The following is a 13528-nucleotide window of genomic DNA, read 5'->3' as shown; positions in this document are numbered from 1 at the left end:
TGCAGGATGCAGGAAACAAGAACTGGGACAGACTCAACATCAAAAAGCAGCTGACCATGAAGTTGGGAAAATAAAATCTGCTCTTCAAGGAAATTATTGAACACTCTCTGGCTCTTGGGGATTTTTCTGCTAGCTGGGGCAGAGATGCCAGGCCACATGACAAGGGATATGTATCTGAGCAAGCTACAGCCTGTAACAACCCATTATACTCATAAATTGGTCTTATCATGAATCAACACTTTCTGAAAAGCAGTTTATTAAATGCAAGAGTATGGCACTGCAATGCTCTACCCTTAGTACCACTACCACATACCTTGTCCAAAGGGTTGGGGCTATTGGAACAAAACAATGCACAGATCTCTGCAATGACATTGGTTTGTCTTTTCGGCTCCACAGCTGCTAGACTTGCCTCTTCCTCACTGAAAGGATGAACACTATCCAGGTGTTCTGGCATTTACTATATCCTCTGTAAAAGCAGCTGTTACCTGTACCAAAGCAGGTACCTGAGCTGCCCAGGCCTGCTTCTGCAGTCACCATGAAGAAAGCAGCCCCAGGAGCTGTGGGGTGCACCTGGCTACATGCAGGCCAAGGAGCAAGGCATTTGGGGCTGGAAGGTGCAAGTTCTTCCAACTCAGACTGCAGGGTGTCCACTCTTCCCTCCAGCACCCTGCTGCTCTTCCAGAACCTGCCAAAAGCTCACAGGGATTCAGGGTCAATATTCAGGTCTTATGCTTGCAGAGGTTAGATGTCAAGGACACACTAAAATAGATAAATTGAACCCTGTGAAAGAAATATGATTGTACGTGAAGGGAGATTTTGCCTGTGGGAGATTTTTGTTCCCTGCACGATAACTATGGGTAAAGTCAGAGGTATGGATAACTATGGGTAAAGTCAGAGGTATGACTGATCCATAGACACATATACCATCTGTGTTTGGAATGTTCAGTCAGCCAGACAAATCATCACAACAGTACAAAGACCTTGGACTACAACAGCTTTGTTGCTTATATTGTTGCAGAAGGCTATACTGCAGACATTTTTTGGAGCTATACAGCACAACAACTCATTTTATTGACTTGTGTTTCCTGATGAGAGAGCATATCTGATGCAGAACAGTCTCTGAGAGGTGTTGCGCAAAGTGTACAGTGTATGAAAGAAATATAGACACATCTGAAGTCCTCCAGAGATATGAGAGTTGATAGCAATATTTTGGACCAAAGCCTGTGTTTTAATACTTCCTACAGGCAGCAGTTTACTTTGGTCCTGTACAGGGCTGGAAACCTAAGAGTACATGGATAAAAGCATGGGGTTGTTAATCAGCTCTCATAAAATACAGATGATACCATAAAGCACCAGAAGGTCACACCACAGACTACAGACTACCCTCCTTCCAAAGCAGGGAGAGCAGACAGCTCACATTTGTCCTGACAAAAATAACCTCGTCCATAATGCAGGATATCACAGTTGGCCATCTTGGAAATATTCCTTCCAGACAGCACTCCTCTACTCAGTCTCACTTACAGGCATACTTCTGCATCCTTTAGTTGTGAAAAACCTGGAGAAATAAATGGATTTTCTTGGTTTTCCAAGGAATCCATAACTGCTGTTGTGTCCACCTACATTTCTGTCCATCTCCCATCACAAGAGTTTTCCACTAAGTCACAGGAATTCTTTAGTACTGATGCTTTTCCAACCATCTCATTTACACTTGGGCATGTATGGGGTAGGGTACAAACTGCTTTTCTCATATTACACTTTTTTATTTGTCATCTGCCACCTGCCTTAATATTTTTTTATGTTAGGTAAATCCCAAAACGTGTCTAGAATAAATTCTAGAAATGGCTACTTCTATGACAGGAATACCCTGAGAACCTACTCAGGACACAACCTAAAATTCAGAATATCAAAATTAGGCAAAAAAAAAAAAAAAAAATAAAGAAAGAAATTCTGAGAGGACAGAATTTAGCATCATAAAAAGAAGACAGGGTGCTTGTTTGTAGGCATCCACAAATGACATGCTCAAAGTCTCTTTCCTTTAAGAAATATTTAGAAAATACGAACAATACCTGTATTACCTGCAGACAAGATGTGTCATGTTTGATTTTTTGGTTTGTAATGTTCAGGCAGCCAATTAAATCTGCAAGTGTACTGAACAAAAAAGAGTCACTAATTTATACGTGAAGTTTATATAAAGTATTTGTATTCTCACTGAGCAAGCCAAAATAATTAGTGATTTAATGTAAAAGCTGTGTTCAGATGAAATGTACAGTCACTGTACATACAGAACCATTGCCAGTGGAAACAACTCACACAGTGAACCTGCTAATTGCCCTAACTTCATAAACTCAGCCCTGGATCCGGGCTCTCCTGCTCAAACTGCTTGGCTTGGCTGCTCCACCGCAGGTCACTGGGCAAGGCCAGCGCTGTGAGCCTGCGAGGCAGTGCAGGCACGGACCCGTCACACAGCAGGCAGGGTTGGGGTCTTCCCTCCCAGAGGGGTCACAGCGCTCCCAAAGAGGCAGGGCTGCCTCCCCCGCATGGAGTGACACTCTTGGGCTAAACTGCCTGGCTTCCTTCTGCTGGGCAGCACAATGGAGCTCCTGGCACCAGACCCATCACTGGGTGAGCTGCGGGCGCTCTGACACCTCTGGCTGCCCTCCAGCACAGGAAGGCAATCACACAGGCCTGGGTCCAAACTAGGATATTCCACAATTCTCATCTCCACAGCACTCCATGTTTGAGACACTTGAGTCAGTACAGGAGCTCCTGAGTCAGGTCTGCTCTCAAAGCAGCATCCCAACAGCCAGCGCTGATTGCAGGAGACCGCCCAAAACACACACAGAAATGCCACATCCTATCTCCACAGTCCAGGCTTCCTATGCAGTGTGAGAAGGATGTGAAACAAACAAATCCTTGGTCTCAAATTCTGAAATTTTTGGGCAATCAGTGATCTGTGTAAATGTATAAGTCCCAAAAAGTCCCACATTTTACCTTTGGTGGGTGTCTACTCCTGATATGAATAATAAAGAGATAGAAATATTAATATAAAATTACTATGACTTGCTATCAATAAAGAGGTGACTCTTAGACAAAGAGGTAAAATCACTTCAGAAATGTAAACAGTGCCAGTATCCTGAGAGGCTCAGTTGATTTACCTAAGCATCAGAAGCAATAAAAATATTTAAATGTTACTGCAATGCAGCCATTGATTTACTTACCATGTTAGTCCATCATATGTGAAAAGTGAGCTCAACTACTTCAAACAAAAATTAGGAAAGGTTATTATTTCTATATAGTTGGAAGAGCAGTGGTAAAGGAAACCTGGACTTCATATGATGTTGTACCAAATAAACATCAAATGATTAATCTGTGCTAGAAATGTTCTTAAAAGCCTAGAGAGTTGCACACAGCAAATACATCTGCTGTAATATGGTGGATAGTCATTAAAATGTTCTACTAAATAATAGGGAAAAATTCAGAACAAGTAAATATACTGTATGAAACACATAAATGACATTTCTACCGTTTCTACCTCAACTTTTCTATCAGGGACTGCAAATAAAACAGATTAAAAGCTAAATACAGGGTCTGTAAAAGCTTTACTTAATGACTGTGAGAAGCACCTTGCCGTTTGCATATGCTGATTTGGTTTTTGTTAGTAAAACAAGGTAATCTTATCCAGGTTGTATTTCTATCCTACAGGTAACTACATGAGAAAATAAGGAATATATAGCCAATTATGTCTTTAATAGGAAACCTAGCATGGAAATAAGGAGAAAGTCAAAAAGAAGATTTATTTCAAAAGCTGGTGGTGCCTGAAGGCAGCTGTGGGACAGGGCTCTCAGTGTGTACAGAACTTGTTGCCTCCTGGCACTAAGCATCAGACACAATCATGCAGCTCCTCTCCTTCCTGAGAGCATGATGTGGTTAGACAGCTTGCATGTCTTTTCCTTTTCAAGGTCTTGCAAGGAGGAATAATTCAGGAGAAACTGCCATGAAATGAAATGAAATGCTGGTAGGTTTATTTTCATGCTTGGTACTCAGCATGCCAAACCTTCACTTGTTATTGTAAAGATGAAGTAACAAAAGGGAGATTTGGGTTGATTTTCCCAGAAACAGCATCTCTGAGCAATAAAACTGGGTGAAGTTGTGTCACTGTATGTATGCAACCAGCAAAATTCAAGCATTCTTTTCAGTTTGGTTGTAAACTTGTAGGAGTGTTTTTGTTTGAGCCTCCCAGCCCTAAAGGACACAGGCTTTTCCCCATATAAGGAATGAAAGAGATTGTAAAGCAGCTATTAAAACCTACTGAGCTAATTTGCTAAAAGGTTGTCACATTAGTGAGAATAAAGTTCTCATTGTCAGCATTATATTTGCACATTCAGTTGAATTCTAAAAATCATTCAAATTTTTCTCTTAATTGTGGAAGGTAAATCCTTCTCTCACTCAAGTCTAGAAACATCTTCCAGTTCACACCTCAGCAACAACACAGGATCCTGGTGACAACTGCAAAAAGCAATTTGAAGACTGAGTGTTGCAACAGTTCATTATATGAGATCCCTCATGAAATACATGGAGAAATCTTGACAGAAAAGTAGTTTAGAGATGTACAGCTGTCACCTACTGTGTAGTTGCAGTTACATTTGTTGGAAATAAATAGTTATTACTCAAGAAATAGAGTCAAAACCTGTTCAAAAGCAAATTACATAAGATTTTCCTGCAAAACCAGAAAGTTGTCCAGGATATGTTTGTGTGTCTTTGTTGCACAGTCAGAGAGCAGCACAGCTGAAGTAAAAGCCATGAGAGGAACCTTTCCCATTACCAACAAGGGATTTAAATTCCTTATAGAAGGAAGCACTGTTTGTACTACTGCCATCTTCCACCTAAGTCCCTGAAAGACCCAGCCGGAGACTCAGCAAGGATTTGCATTGCTCTAAGTATATCGGGAGGCAAACTAGTTTGGGGAGACAGCTTGTGTCTAGAAAAAAATCATCTTTAATAAGGTATGGCAAAAGTAATACCTACCACCATGCAGGCTCTGGGAGGTGCTGCCAAGAGGGCTGCAGTGTGTGGTAGCCCCTGGCCATGAAACTCCTTGGCCTGCCTCAGAGCTGAGAAGAGCTTGGAAAGCAGAAGTGGTACTGTGCGGGCTTGGCTCTGCCCCAAAACTGGCACATGGAGATTACACCACTATTTCCTCATACTGGGCAAATCCTACCCTGAAGGAAAAGCTATAACATTTCCTTTTCCCAGTGCAGTGTACTCCTGCCCAGGAGATCACCTGGGTCATTTTATACAACTTTATATATTATGGAGAAAATCTGTGCTCTCTACAAAGGCTTTTTTAAGGTTTTGCAGCCACCTTTCCTTGTGCTTTCACATGCGTTAAAAAGGCTTTTATAAGCAGAACGTATCTTTCCCCATTTCATCGCCGCACATGTCATATGCAGTGCTTCTGTGAGCGGGCTGCCTCTCACCTGGAGAGCAGAACGGCTCAGACGTGAGAGAAGCCGGCTGCCCTCCCGCTGTCCCGCTCATCCCGCGGTTTGTCACCGGATACCGGCAGCAGGGCCGCGCCTGGCACCCGTGTGCGCGCACGGCCCTGCCCGGCCCGCCCCGGCCCCGCTGCACCGCGGCCGAGCGCAGCCCCGGGGGCGGCCCCGGGCCGGGCAGTGCGGCCAGGCCGCCTCTAGGTGGGGCAGCCCGGCCACCGGCGGCACCGGCAGCGACAGGGGCCAGCCGGGCCCGGGACAGCGAGCCCGGCCCCAGGACAGCGAGCCCGGCCCCGGGACAGCGAGCCCGGCCCCGGGACAGCGAGCCCGGCCCCGGGACAGAGAGCCGGGCCCCGGGACAGCCAGCCGGGCCCGGGACAGCGAGCCCGGCCCCGGGACAGCGAGCCCGGCCCCGGGACAGCGAGCCCGGCCCCGGGACAGAGAGCCGGGCCCCGGGACAGCCAGCCGGGCCCGGGACAGCGAGCCCGGCCCCGGGACAACGAGCCAGGCCCCGGGACAGCGAGCGCGGCCCCGGGACAGCGAGCCCGGCCCCGGGACAGCCAGCCGGGCCCCGGGACAGCGAGCCGGGCCCCGGGACAGCGAGCCGGGGGTCTCCGGTGGGCGCGGGGAGAGGCGGCTGTGGGCACGGCGGGTTTGGTCTTTCCCTTCTGAAATGCAATACACAACTGAGAAACGGCGGGCCCGTGTGTTAAGGTATATCACGGTGTATAAGGTTTATAAGGTATATAAGGTGTATCACGGCTTGTGGCCGCTTCCAGGCGGCGAGGAATGGGAGGTGCGGAGCTCTGTCAAGGGTGGAGGCACGGTGGGAATCCTGCCCCCCTCAGACATCCCCGTTTCAGGCGCTGCCCTGCCTCTCCACTGTGTCCATCATGTCCACTCCGAGCCTTTTCCAGCGGGGACAGTTTGTGCCCGGTTTTTCCGTCGCACACCGGAGGCCGCCCTGTGCGCCCCGCATGCCGTGGCCGGGCAGCCCGTGCCCCGCGGTGCTGCCAGCCCTGCGGCCGGCGCGGTGCACAGCCGGGCCGCCGCTCTCCCCCATCCATCCCTCCATCCCTCCATCCCTCCCTCTCTCCCTCTCTCCCGCTGCCCGTCTCCTCGGCGGGGCTGGGGCCCGGGCGGGCCGGGACCACCCAGCTGGCCCCCGGCCCTGCCCGGCCTCCCTCCGCCGCTCCGCCGTGCCTTAACGCCGCTGCCTCTCCTCTCCTCCCGGCCTCTTCCCCAGGCGTTTCCTCCCCCGAGCAGAGGTCTGCTGATCAGAAAGAGGGTGCAGAGATCGCCTGAGTAGGAAAATGAAGAAAAAATATTAAGAAAGGAAAAAAGAAAAGGAGGTGGGGGAGAGAGAGGGCGAGCTGAGTAAATTAGCAAAGAATTACAGCCGCTGTAAACCATATGTAGGTATTTTCAACAGCTTGGGCACGAAACTCTGTAAATCAGGGTCTTGCTGGGCTGGAACTCCGTGTCCCGGAGCACGGCGGGAGGCTGCACCGGGCTCGCCCTTCTCCCCGCCGCTCGCCGGCCCCCGGCAGCCGCCCGCTTTGCCCCGCTCCGGCCGCGCTGCCGCACCTGAGCAGAGCCCGACAAAAGAGACTCCCCGTCCGCAGCTCCGCCGTGCCCCGACTTCCCTCCCGGCCGTCAACCCAAACCACGACTCCCACGACCCGCGCCTCCAGCCCTTCCCCTTGGAAGAGCCGAGCCCTTCCTCTGTCCCCGTGCCTGAGGCCACTCATCTCTTCTGACATCCCAAATTTCATCTCTTGGCTGTTAAGGAGCCTTTAAAATACTCGTGCAGCACTCCCTAGTCACCTACGTATATTCCTGTAAATGGATTTCTCGCAGCTTCCCTAGATGTTTCTTCTTTACCTCCAGCTCTTAAAATTTCCCCTTTGGATATTTTTTTTTTTTTTTTAGTGTATCGTGAAACTGAAGTCTTTGGTGGCAAAGCGATGGTTTTCCTGGGAAAAATTTAGGTAAAAGGTGAGTCCAAGCAGGGTTATTAAAATAGTCTGAGTTTGTTTAGGAAGATAAAGACAGATCCCGCTTAGTCATGCAGAGGTGCTCTGCAGCCTTACGCTGTGTATGAAAGTGGGATTATTTGTTTTATTGATTTATTTTTGATGTAAAAAATACGATTGAAAACATTTCATTCGTGCCGGAGTCGTTGCTAATCAATTATTGTCGCTTCGTAGTCTACTGCAAACCGACGTTCATCTCTGTGAGATCAAGTAGTGAGGTGTTGGCGGTAGCCACACGCCTGTGGAGAAGCCCGGTGACACCCGGGGAATTTAGCTCATGGAGCAAAGCGGGTTCGCGGGTATCTTTTTTTCTGTGATTTATGTCCTTATGTTGCCGCGTTCACCCAGCACCAAACACCCATGTTCGTGAAGCACGGGCGTTTCATTTCTCGTGTACCTGCTTGATACCCTTGCCGGTATTTTTATTAGCTCCAAGAATGCCAGTAATATTTGAAAAAGAGAAAAGCATGATGCTTGGGGGCATATTGTTGTTTTGGCAACGAGTCGCAGATACACCATTCACGTGCGTGTAATAGTTTCCAAAGTCTTCCTGTGTAGGGCCGTTTTCTTTTAGGAAAAGCATCGTTTAGGGAAAAGAGTTTAATCTGCGAGAAATTGCTTTCCTAATACGGGCTTTATAAACCCCATGGACAGAAGACCGTACTTAATATAAACCCGATCATGTTTTTAAACAAACGCAATAGTGAAAAGCGCATTTTTCGAAACCAGCCGAGGCTGATTTGCGTTTACCCCGACAGCGCGGACGGCCGGGGGCTTGGGCGCTCATCCCGCCGCACGCACAGCCCCGCACGGGCACGGCGCCTCGGCCCCGACAGACTGAGAACAGGCGAGCCCCGAGCCCTTCCCCAGCGGCGCGCAGCAGTGCACGCCCGACCGCGGCGTTGGTCCCGTCCCCGTCGGGACCGAACCTTCCCCCGGCGCCAGGCTGCAGCGCTCTGCCGAGGCGCGGCGAGGGGGAAACGCCTCTGAAGGACGACCCCACCCTCTCCGGGTGGAAGCCGCCGCTTTCCGCCGTGCAGCGGGACCGTCCCTTCGAGGGTCTCCGCGGCCGCGGCCGCCGGGGCGGGCGGGGGCGCCCTGCGGGCCGCAAGGGGTTAACAGGCGGCGCGCCCCGGCGCGCGCCCCGCGGAGCCGCATCGGCCCGCGGCGGGAGCCAATGGGCGGGCGGGCCGCGCGGGGGCTGCCCAATGGGAAGGCGCGGGGCCGGCGCTGTCGGGCGGCCGTGAGGGATGGCAGCGCCGCCGGCAGAAAAAGCGGAGGGCGGGCGGGGGCGGGACAGAGCGGGGCGGAGGCAGCGCCCGTGCCGCCAGGGACCCGCGGCGGCGCCCGGCGCAGCGCGGTGGCCCCGGTGGCCCCGGCCCTATGGGCGGGCGGGCCGGCAGTGGCGCAGAGAGGCTGCTCCCGCTGGCGCCCGCCCTCCCGGCGGCAGAACAGGGCCCGGCACCGGCGCGGCGGCGGCCGGCGATGCGGTCGCCCAGCTGAAGGCGCGGCACGGTCCGCTGCTCGTCCGCGGGGCTTGCCCGTCGCCGGGCCATGTCCGTCCGCGGCGGCAACGCCCTGACGCCTTTTTCCATCCAAGCCATCCTCAACAAGAAGGAGGAGCGCGCCCGCCACGCGGCGGGGCGGCCGCCGCTCCCGGGGGCGGCCGGCGGCTGGCGGCTGTGCGGCGCCGCCGAGGACCCGCCGCTCCCCGCGCCCGCCGCCCGCGCCCCGGCCCCGCGGACGCCGGCGGGCTGGGACTCGGACTCCGCGCTCAGCGAGGACCCCGAGGGCGAGCGGCGCTCCGAGGAGGAGGGCGCCGGTGGCAGCGGCCGCCCCGCAGAAGCCACGGGCGGGGGACGGCCGGCGGAGGAGGAGGCGCAGCCCCCGGAGGCGGCGGAGCGGGACACCACCGGCCTCAGCGACAGCGAGATGTCGGCCGCCGTCTCAGGTAGGGGCGGCCCCGATGGCGGCTCCTCCGCACCCGCGCGAGGAGGGCGGGAGAGTCCCGGAGGGCTGGGAACGGGAGATGACCGTGGCTCTCCGCCGGCTCCCCCCGGAGTTGTGCGACAGGCTCGGCTGTGCCGGGGGGGAGTGAAAACCCGAAACGCGTCCCGCGGGGCGAGGGAGGGCGGATCGGGGAGGGCCTTTGGCCCGGCTGAGCCCGCAGCTCGCCAGGGCGCCCGGCGCTTAAAGGAGAGCGAGAAGCCCCGGCCGCCGGCGGCGGCCGTCCCGGCGACGGGGCGGGCAGCGGCTTGGCGGGCTCTCCGCTCGCCCCGTCGCTGCGGACCGGCCGCAGGGAGCGCGCCTGGCCGCCTGTGCGCGGCTGCGGGCCCCGCGAGGAGCGCGGATGCCGCAGTCCCGGTGCCTGCCTGCCCTGACCGCCGTGCTCTCGCCCTGCCCGCAGATCGCAGCCCTCCGGAGGAAGAGGACGGAGCGGGCAAGTGCGGGAATCTGCTGCCGGGGGAGGAGGAGGCGGCGGCGGCTCCGAAACCGCGGAAGAAGCGCTCTCGCGCAGCCTTTTCCCACGCGCAGGTCTTCGAGCTGGAGCGGCGCTTCAACCACCAGCGCTACTTGTCGGGGCCCGAGCGGGCCGACCTGGCCGCCTCGCTGAAGCTCACCGAGACGCAGGTGAAGATCTGGTTTCAGAACCGGCGCTACAAGACCAAGCGGCGGCAGATGGCCGCCGACCTCCTGGCCGCCGCCCCCGCCGCCAAGAAGGTGGCCGTCAAGGTGCTGGTGCGCGACGACCAGAGACAGTACCACCCTGGCGAGGTGCTGCGGCCGCCCTCGCTGCTCTCCCTCCAGCCATCCTACTACTACCCCTACTACTGCCTTCCCGGGTGGGCTTTGTCCACCTGCGCTGCAGCTGCCGGCACCCAGTGAGAGGCACACATACACAACCCCCGGCCCCGACGCCCCCACCATACACACTGGCAGCCAGGAAACCCATCTTCCCTCTGCCACCCCCCCATCCATCAATCCATCCGTTCAGCTTCTCAAGTCCAGAACCCCAGCTGCAGCTCTCAGTGCCTCGGACAGTATTTATTATTATTTTATTGTTATTTTTATTATTAATATTTTTGGATGGTTCCTCACCCTCTCCTCTTTCAACGTAGGACTTCTTGGCCTCCCCCACCCTGACCCTCACCCTCTCCCCATGCTGCCAGCCGAGGACTCTTGCGATTCGGCACAACTTGTTCATGGTATCCATGTTGTCAGTGTATTTGGTGTAGACTTTTTGTTTGTTTGTTTTATTTTGCTTCGGATGGGTAGAGACTCGATCTTGTGTGGAGAAAAAGAGAGAGAAAACAAAGGAGAGGGAAAACAAAGTACCACCCGTGAAACCAAATGCAACTCAAAAGAGGAGATCAAGGACTCTCTCAGTGGATTGTAAGGAAGATTATTTTTGTCGTCTGGGTCCTTGGTCTTCCAACTTGTTGCAAACTGAGTGTGCCTTGTATGGTGCTGAATGTATGGAAGCCTCTTTCAGGTCCCCCTGCTCTTGTTACCCATGTTATTCCTGTACTCCATGATCCCTGGCAAAGGATAAATATGTCACAAAAGGGTGAGACTTATATCGAAACTCTGACTTCTTGTTTTCCTTTTTTTCCTAAGATCTTTCCATGTTCGGGGAGGGAGGAGTTATGGATTTTTCGCACTTTCCAGATGTATTAAAGTTGTTGTTGTTGTTATTTTTATATTCAATGTGAATATTTCTAGTCAGGCTTTTTAAGAAATCGATGTAACAGGAAACTTTAATACCATCAGTGCCTTTTACAATTCTTCTGCAGAGCTCTCCTCCCGGGGTAGGGGTTTCTGATCTGCTCAGCAATGTAATTACAGTCTCTTTCTTCCAAGGTAACTCGTTGCTTTTTTTTTTTTTTTTCCTTCTTCCCCCCCCCCACCCCCAATTTCTCTTTTAATGGCACTGTGCACTCAACTAGATTATTTACTTCAAATGAATTGTGAATGTTTGTAAGCTACCCGCTGTACTTGTTTTGTTGGGGTTTTTTGTTTGTTTTTTTTTTTAATTTATAAACTTTAGTTTAACACTTATATCTGCTGCTTGTGTCGTTCCTGAGAGTGGACCTGGATTTCCCCAGTGATATTTTTTCCCCGCAGCAGAAAAGTCTGAGCAGGGCATAGCTCAGACCACATTCCTGCTTTTCCCACTTGCACGGTGAGGATGCTAGGGCCTGGCAGAGATCTGGTCAGCGCCGATGCCCGTTCCCTCTATGGGAGGCGGAGGGGACCCAAGAGCTCTGGCCGGGCGCCTTAGTCACTTCTTTGGTAATGCCTGTCCCAGATGGAGCGATCCCCCATCTGCCGGAGAGCCGGGATCTGGCTGAATTTACGGGTGCTGGTAGCGGTGCGGACGCGGTGCAGTCGGAGGAGCCACTGGGACCTCGAGCTGCTTTTCCCGGTCGGTGGCACCTCACCGCGCAGGCTGCGGCCACTCTACCGCGGGCCGTGCCCGCTTGAAACCACGGCAGATCCTGGGACAAGTGCCTGGGTCGGTGGATTGTTTTCTTTCTGCCGGAGCCTGGCAGAGAGACCGGGGCCGCGGGCTCAGGCAGCAAGAGGGGGCTTCGGCGACCTCGACGAAACTGCCCAGGCCGACTGTATCCCGACACCGCCGCGATAGCCGCTTGGGGCAGCCTCCCGCCTTGGACTGCATCTCCTCCAAGCCTCTGTTGGGAGCCCGGGCCCTCGGCGCGGTGCTGGCTGCTCTCCCCTGCCGTCGGATGCTGTCCTGGGGCCTCTCCGCCAAGGCTAGCGCTGGCCGAAGGGGAGGGCAGGCTGGCCTGGGGTGGGCAGCCACCCCCGGGGGGCCGGGGCCGGGCAGTGGCGCTCGGAGGGACCGGGCCCGCTGATGGCTGCAGTTGTTTCTCAGCGCCATGGAGCCCAGCCCGGACCACGCTCACAGGGCGCCGCAGATTGTTCGTCACCCCCGGTTTCTTTCCTTTCCAGCTGGTTCGCACGGGCTTTCGCTTGCAGGAAGCCCCTGCTGCCCCTTCGCTTCCCGACCGCTGTGCCTGCAAGCCTCCCCGAGATGCAGCCGGGCTGTTTCCCTGTCAGCCCCTCGCTCCGGCCCTCCCTTGCTGTCATTTCGCTTTGCCCAGGCTCGGGCGCCCCGCAGGTTGGATGTCCCCGCGCCGGCACCTCCAGCAGCAGCGGCTGCCCCAGCACGGGCTGGGGATGAGCTCTCGTTCCCAAAGCCGTCGTGACACCGGAGGGTTTGATTTTGTTTTGTCGAGCATGTCGGCGGTCCTGCTCCCAAAACTGCTCCAGATGCAGCAGTCCCTTGGCAGATACCGGAGGGCTGACATTTATTTGGCCCGATCCCCGAAGCTCAGCTCCTGTCTCTTTTTTTTTTTTTTTTTTTTTTTTTTTTTTTTTTTTTTTGTAACTATTTCCTTCCAACATTCCCAACACTTTCCTTCCTGGAAAAACGAAACTTTAGGAGGTGCCACTGCTGCCCCGCGATTTGCTTTCTCCTGGCCCCTGGGGACGTTTCTCTGCCTGCAGCCCCATACAAGACGCCAAGGTGCTGACTCCCATCTCAGGTTCGACGGTACCGCTCACACCAGCGGAGGTTTTGTCCCCGGCGGGGGTGGCTTCCAGCAAAGTCAGCTGTGGTTCCTATCGAGCCCCTTATTCGAGGGAGCGAACTATCTCTAAGTGTAATTTTTTTTCCCCCCTCGGTCACTGTGTTGAATTATTTTGATTTATGCTTGCTAACAGATGTAGCGCTCTAGGTAACCTCCTGATATAAAAGGGAAGTGACTGTTATCAGAGGTTCCTTGGTTTGCAACGCTGGGTAACAGACTCTTAGAATAAAGTGTCAAACTATTTTCCTACGAACCAGGTAAAACTAACGTGCATTTTACTCGAGACAAAACTTGATGAAAAAGCTGATCCTAGTAAAGTTCCCTGAAATGTTAGTATTGGTGCTTAATATCGAACATTTATGCTTCGACAGTGTCTTCTTTTGAT

The 13528-nt window shown here is 53.6% G+C and overlaps 1 protein-coding gene across 1 annotated transcript; it reads left to right on the top strand.

The window, feature by feature from the left end:
* The first annotated feature begins 8963 nt into the window (after nt 1–8963).
* NKX3-2 (NK3 homeobox 2) lies at nt 8964–10553 on the top strand. Its single transcript, XM_030270757.4, has 2 exons — nt 8964–9479; nt 9936–10553. Exons 1-2 carry the CDS (start codon nt 9083–9085, stop codon nt 10412–10414), a joined length of 876 nt encoding a protein of 291 aa, XP_030126617.4. The 5' UTR covers nt 8964–9082; the 3' UTR covers nt 10415–10553.
* Nucleotides 10554–13528: the final 2975 nt, after the last annotated feature.

Source organism: Taeniopygia guttata, chromosome 4 (assembly GCF_048771995.1).
Source record: "Taeniopygia guttata chromosome 4, bTaeGut7.mat, whole genome shotgun sequence".
Taxonomy (NCBI): Eukaryota; Metazoa; Chordata; class Aves; order Passeriformes; family Estrildidae; genus Taeniopygia; species Taeniopygia guttata.
Note: the sequence above shows the minus strand (reverse complement) of the source record. Positions and strands in the feature narration are given on the sequence as shown.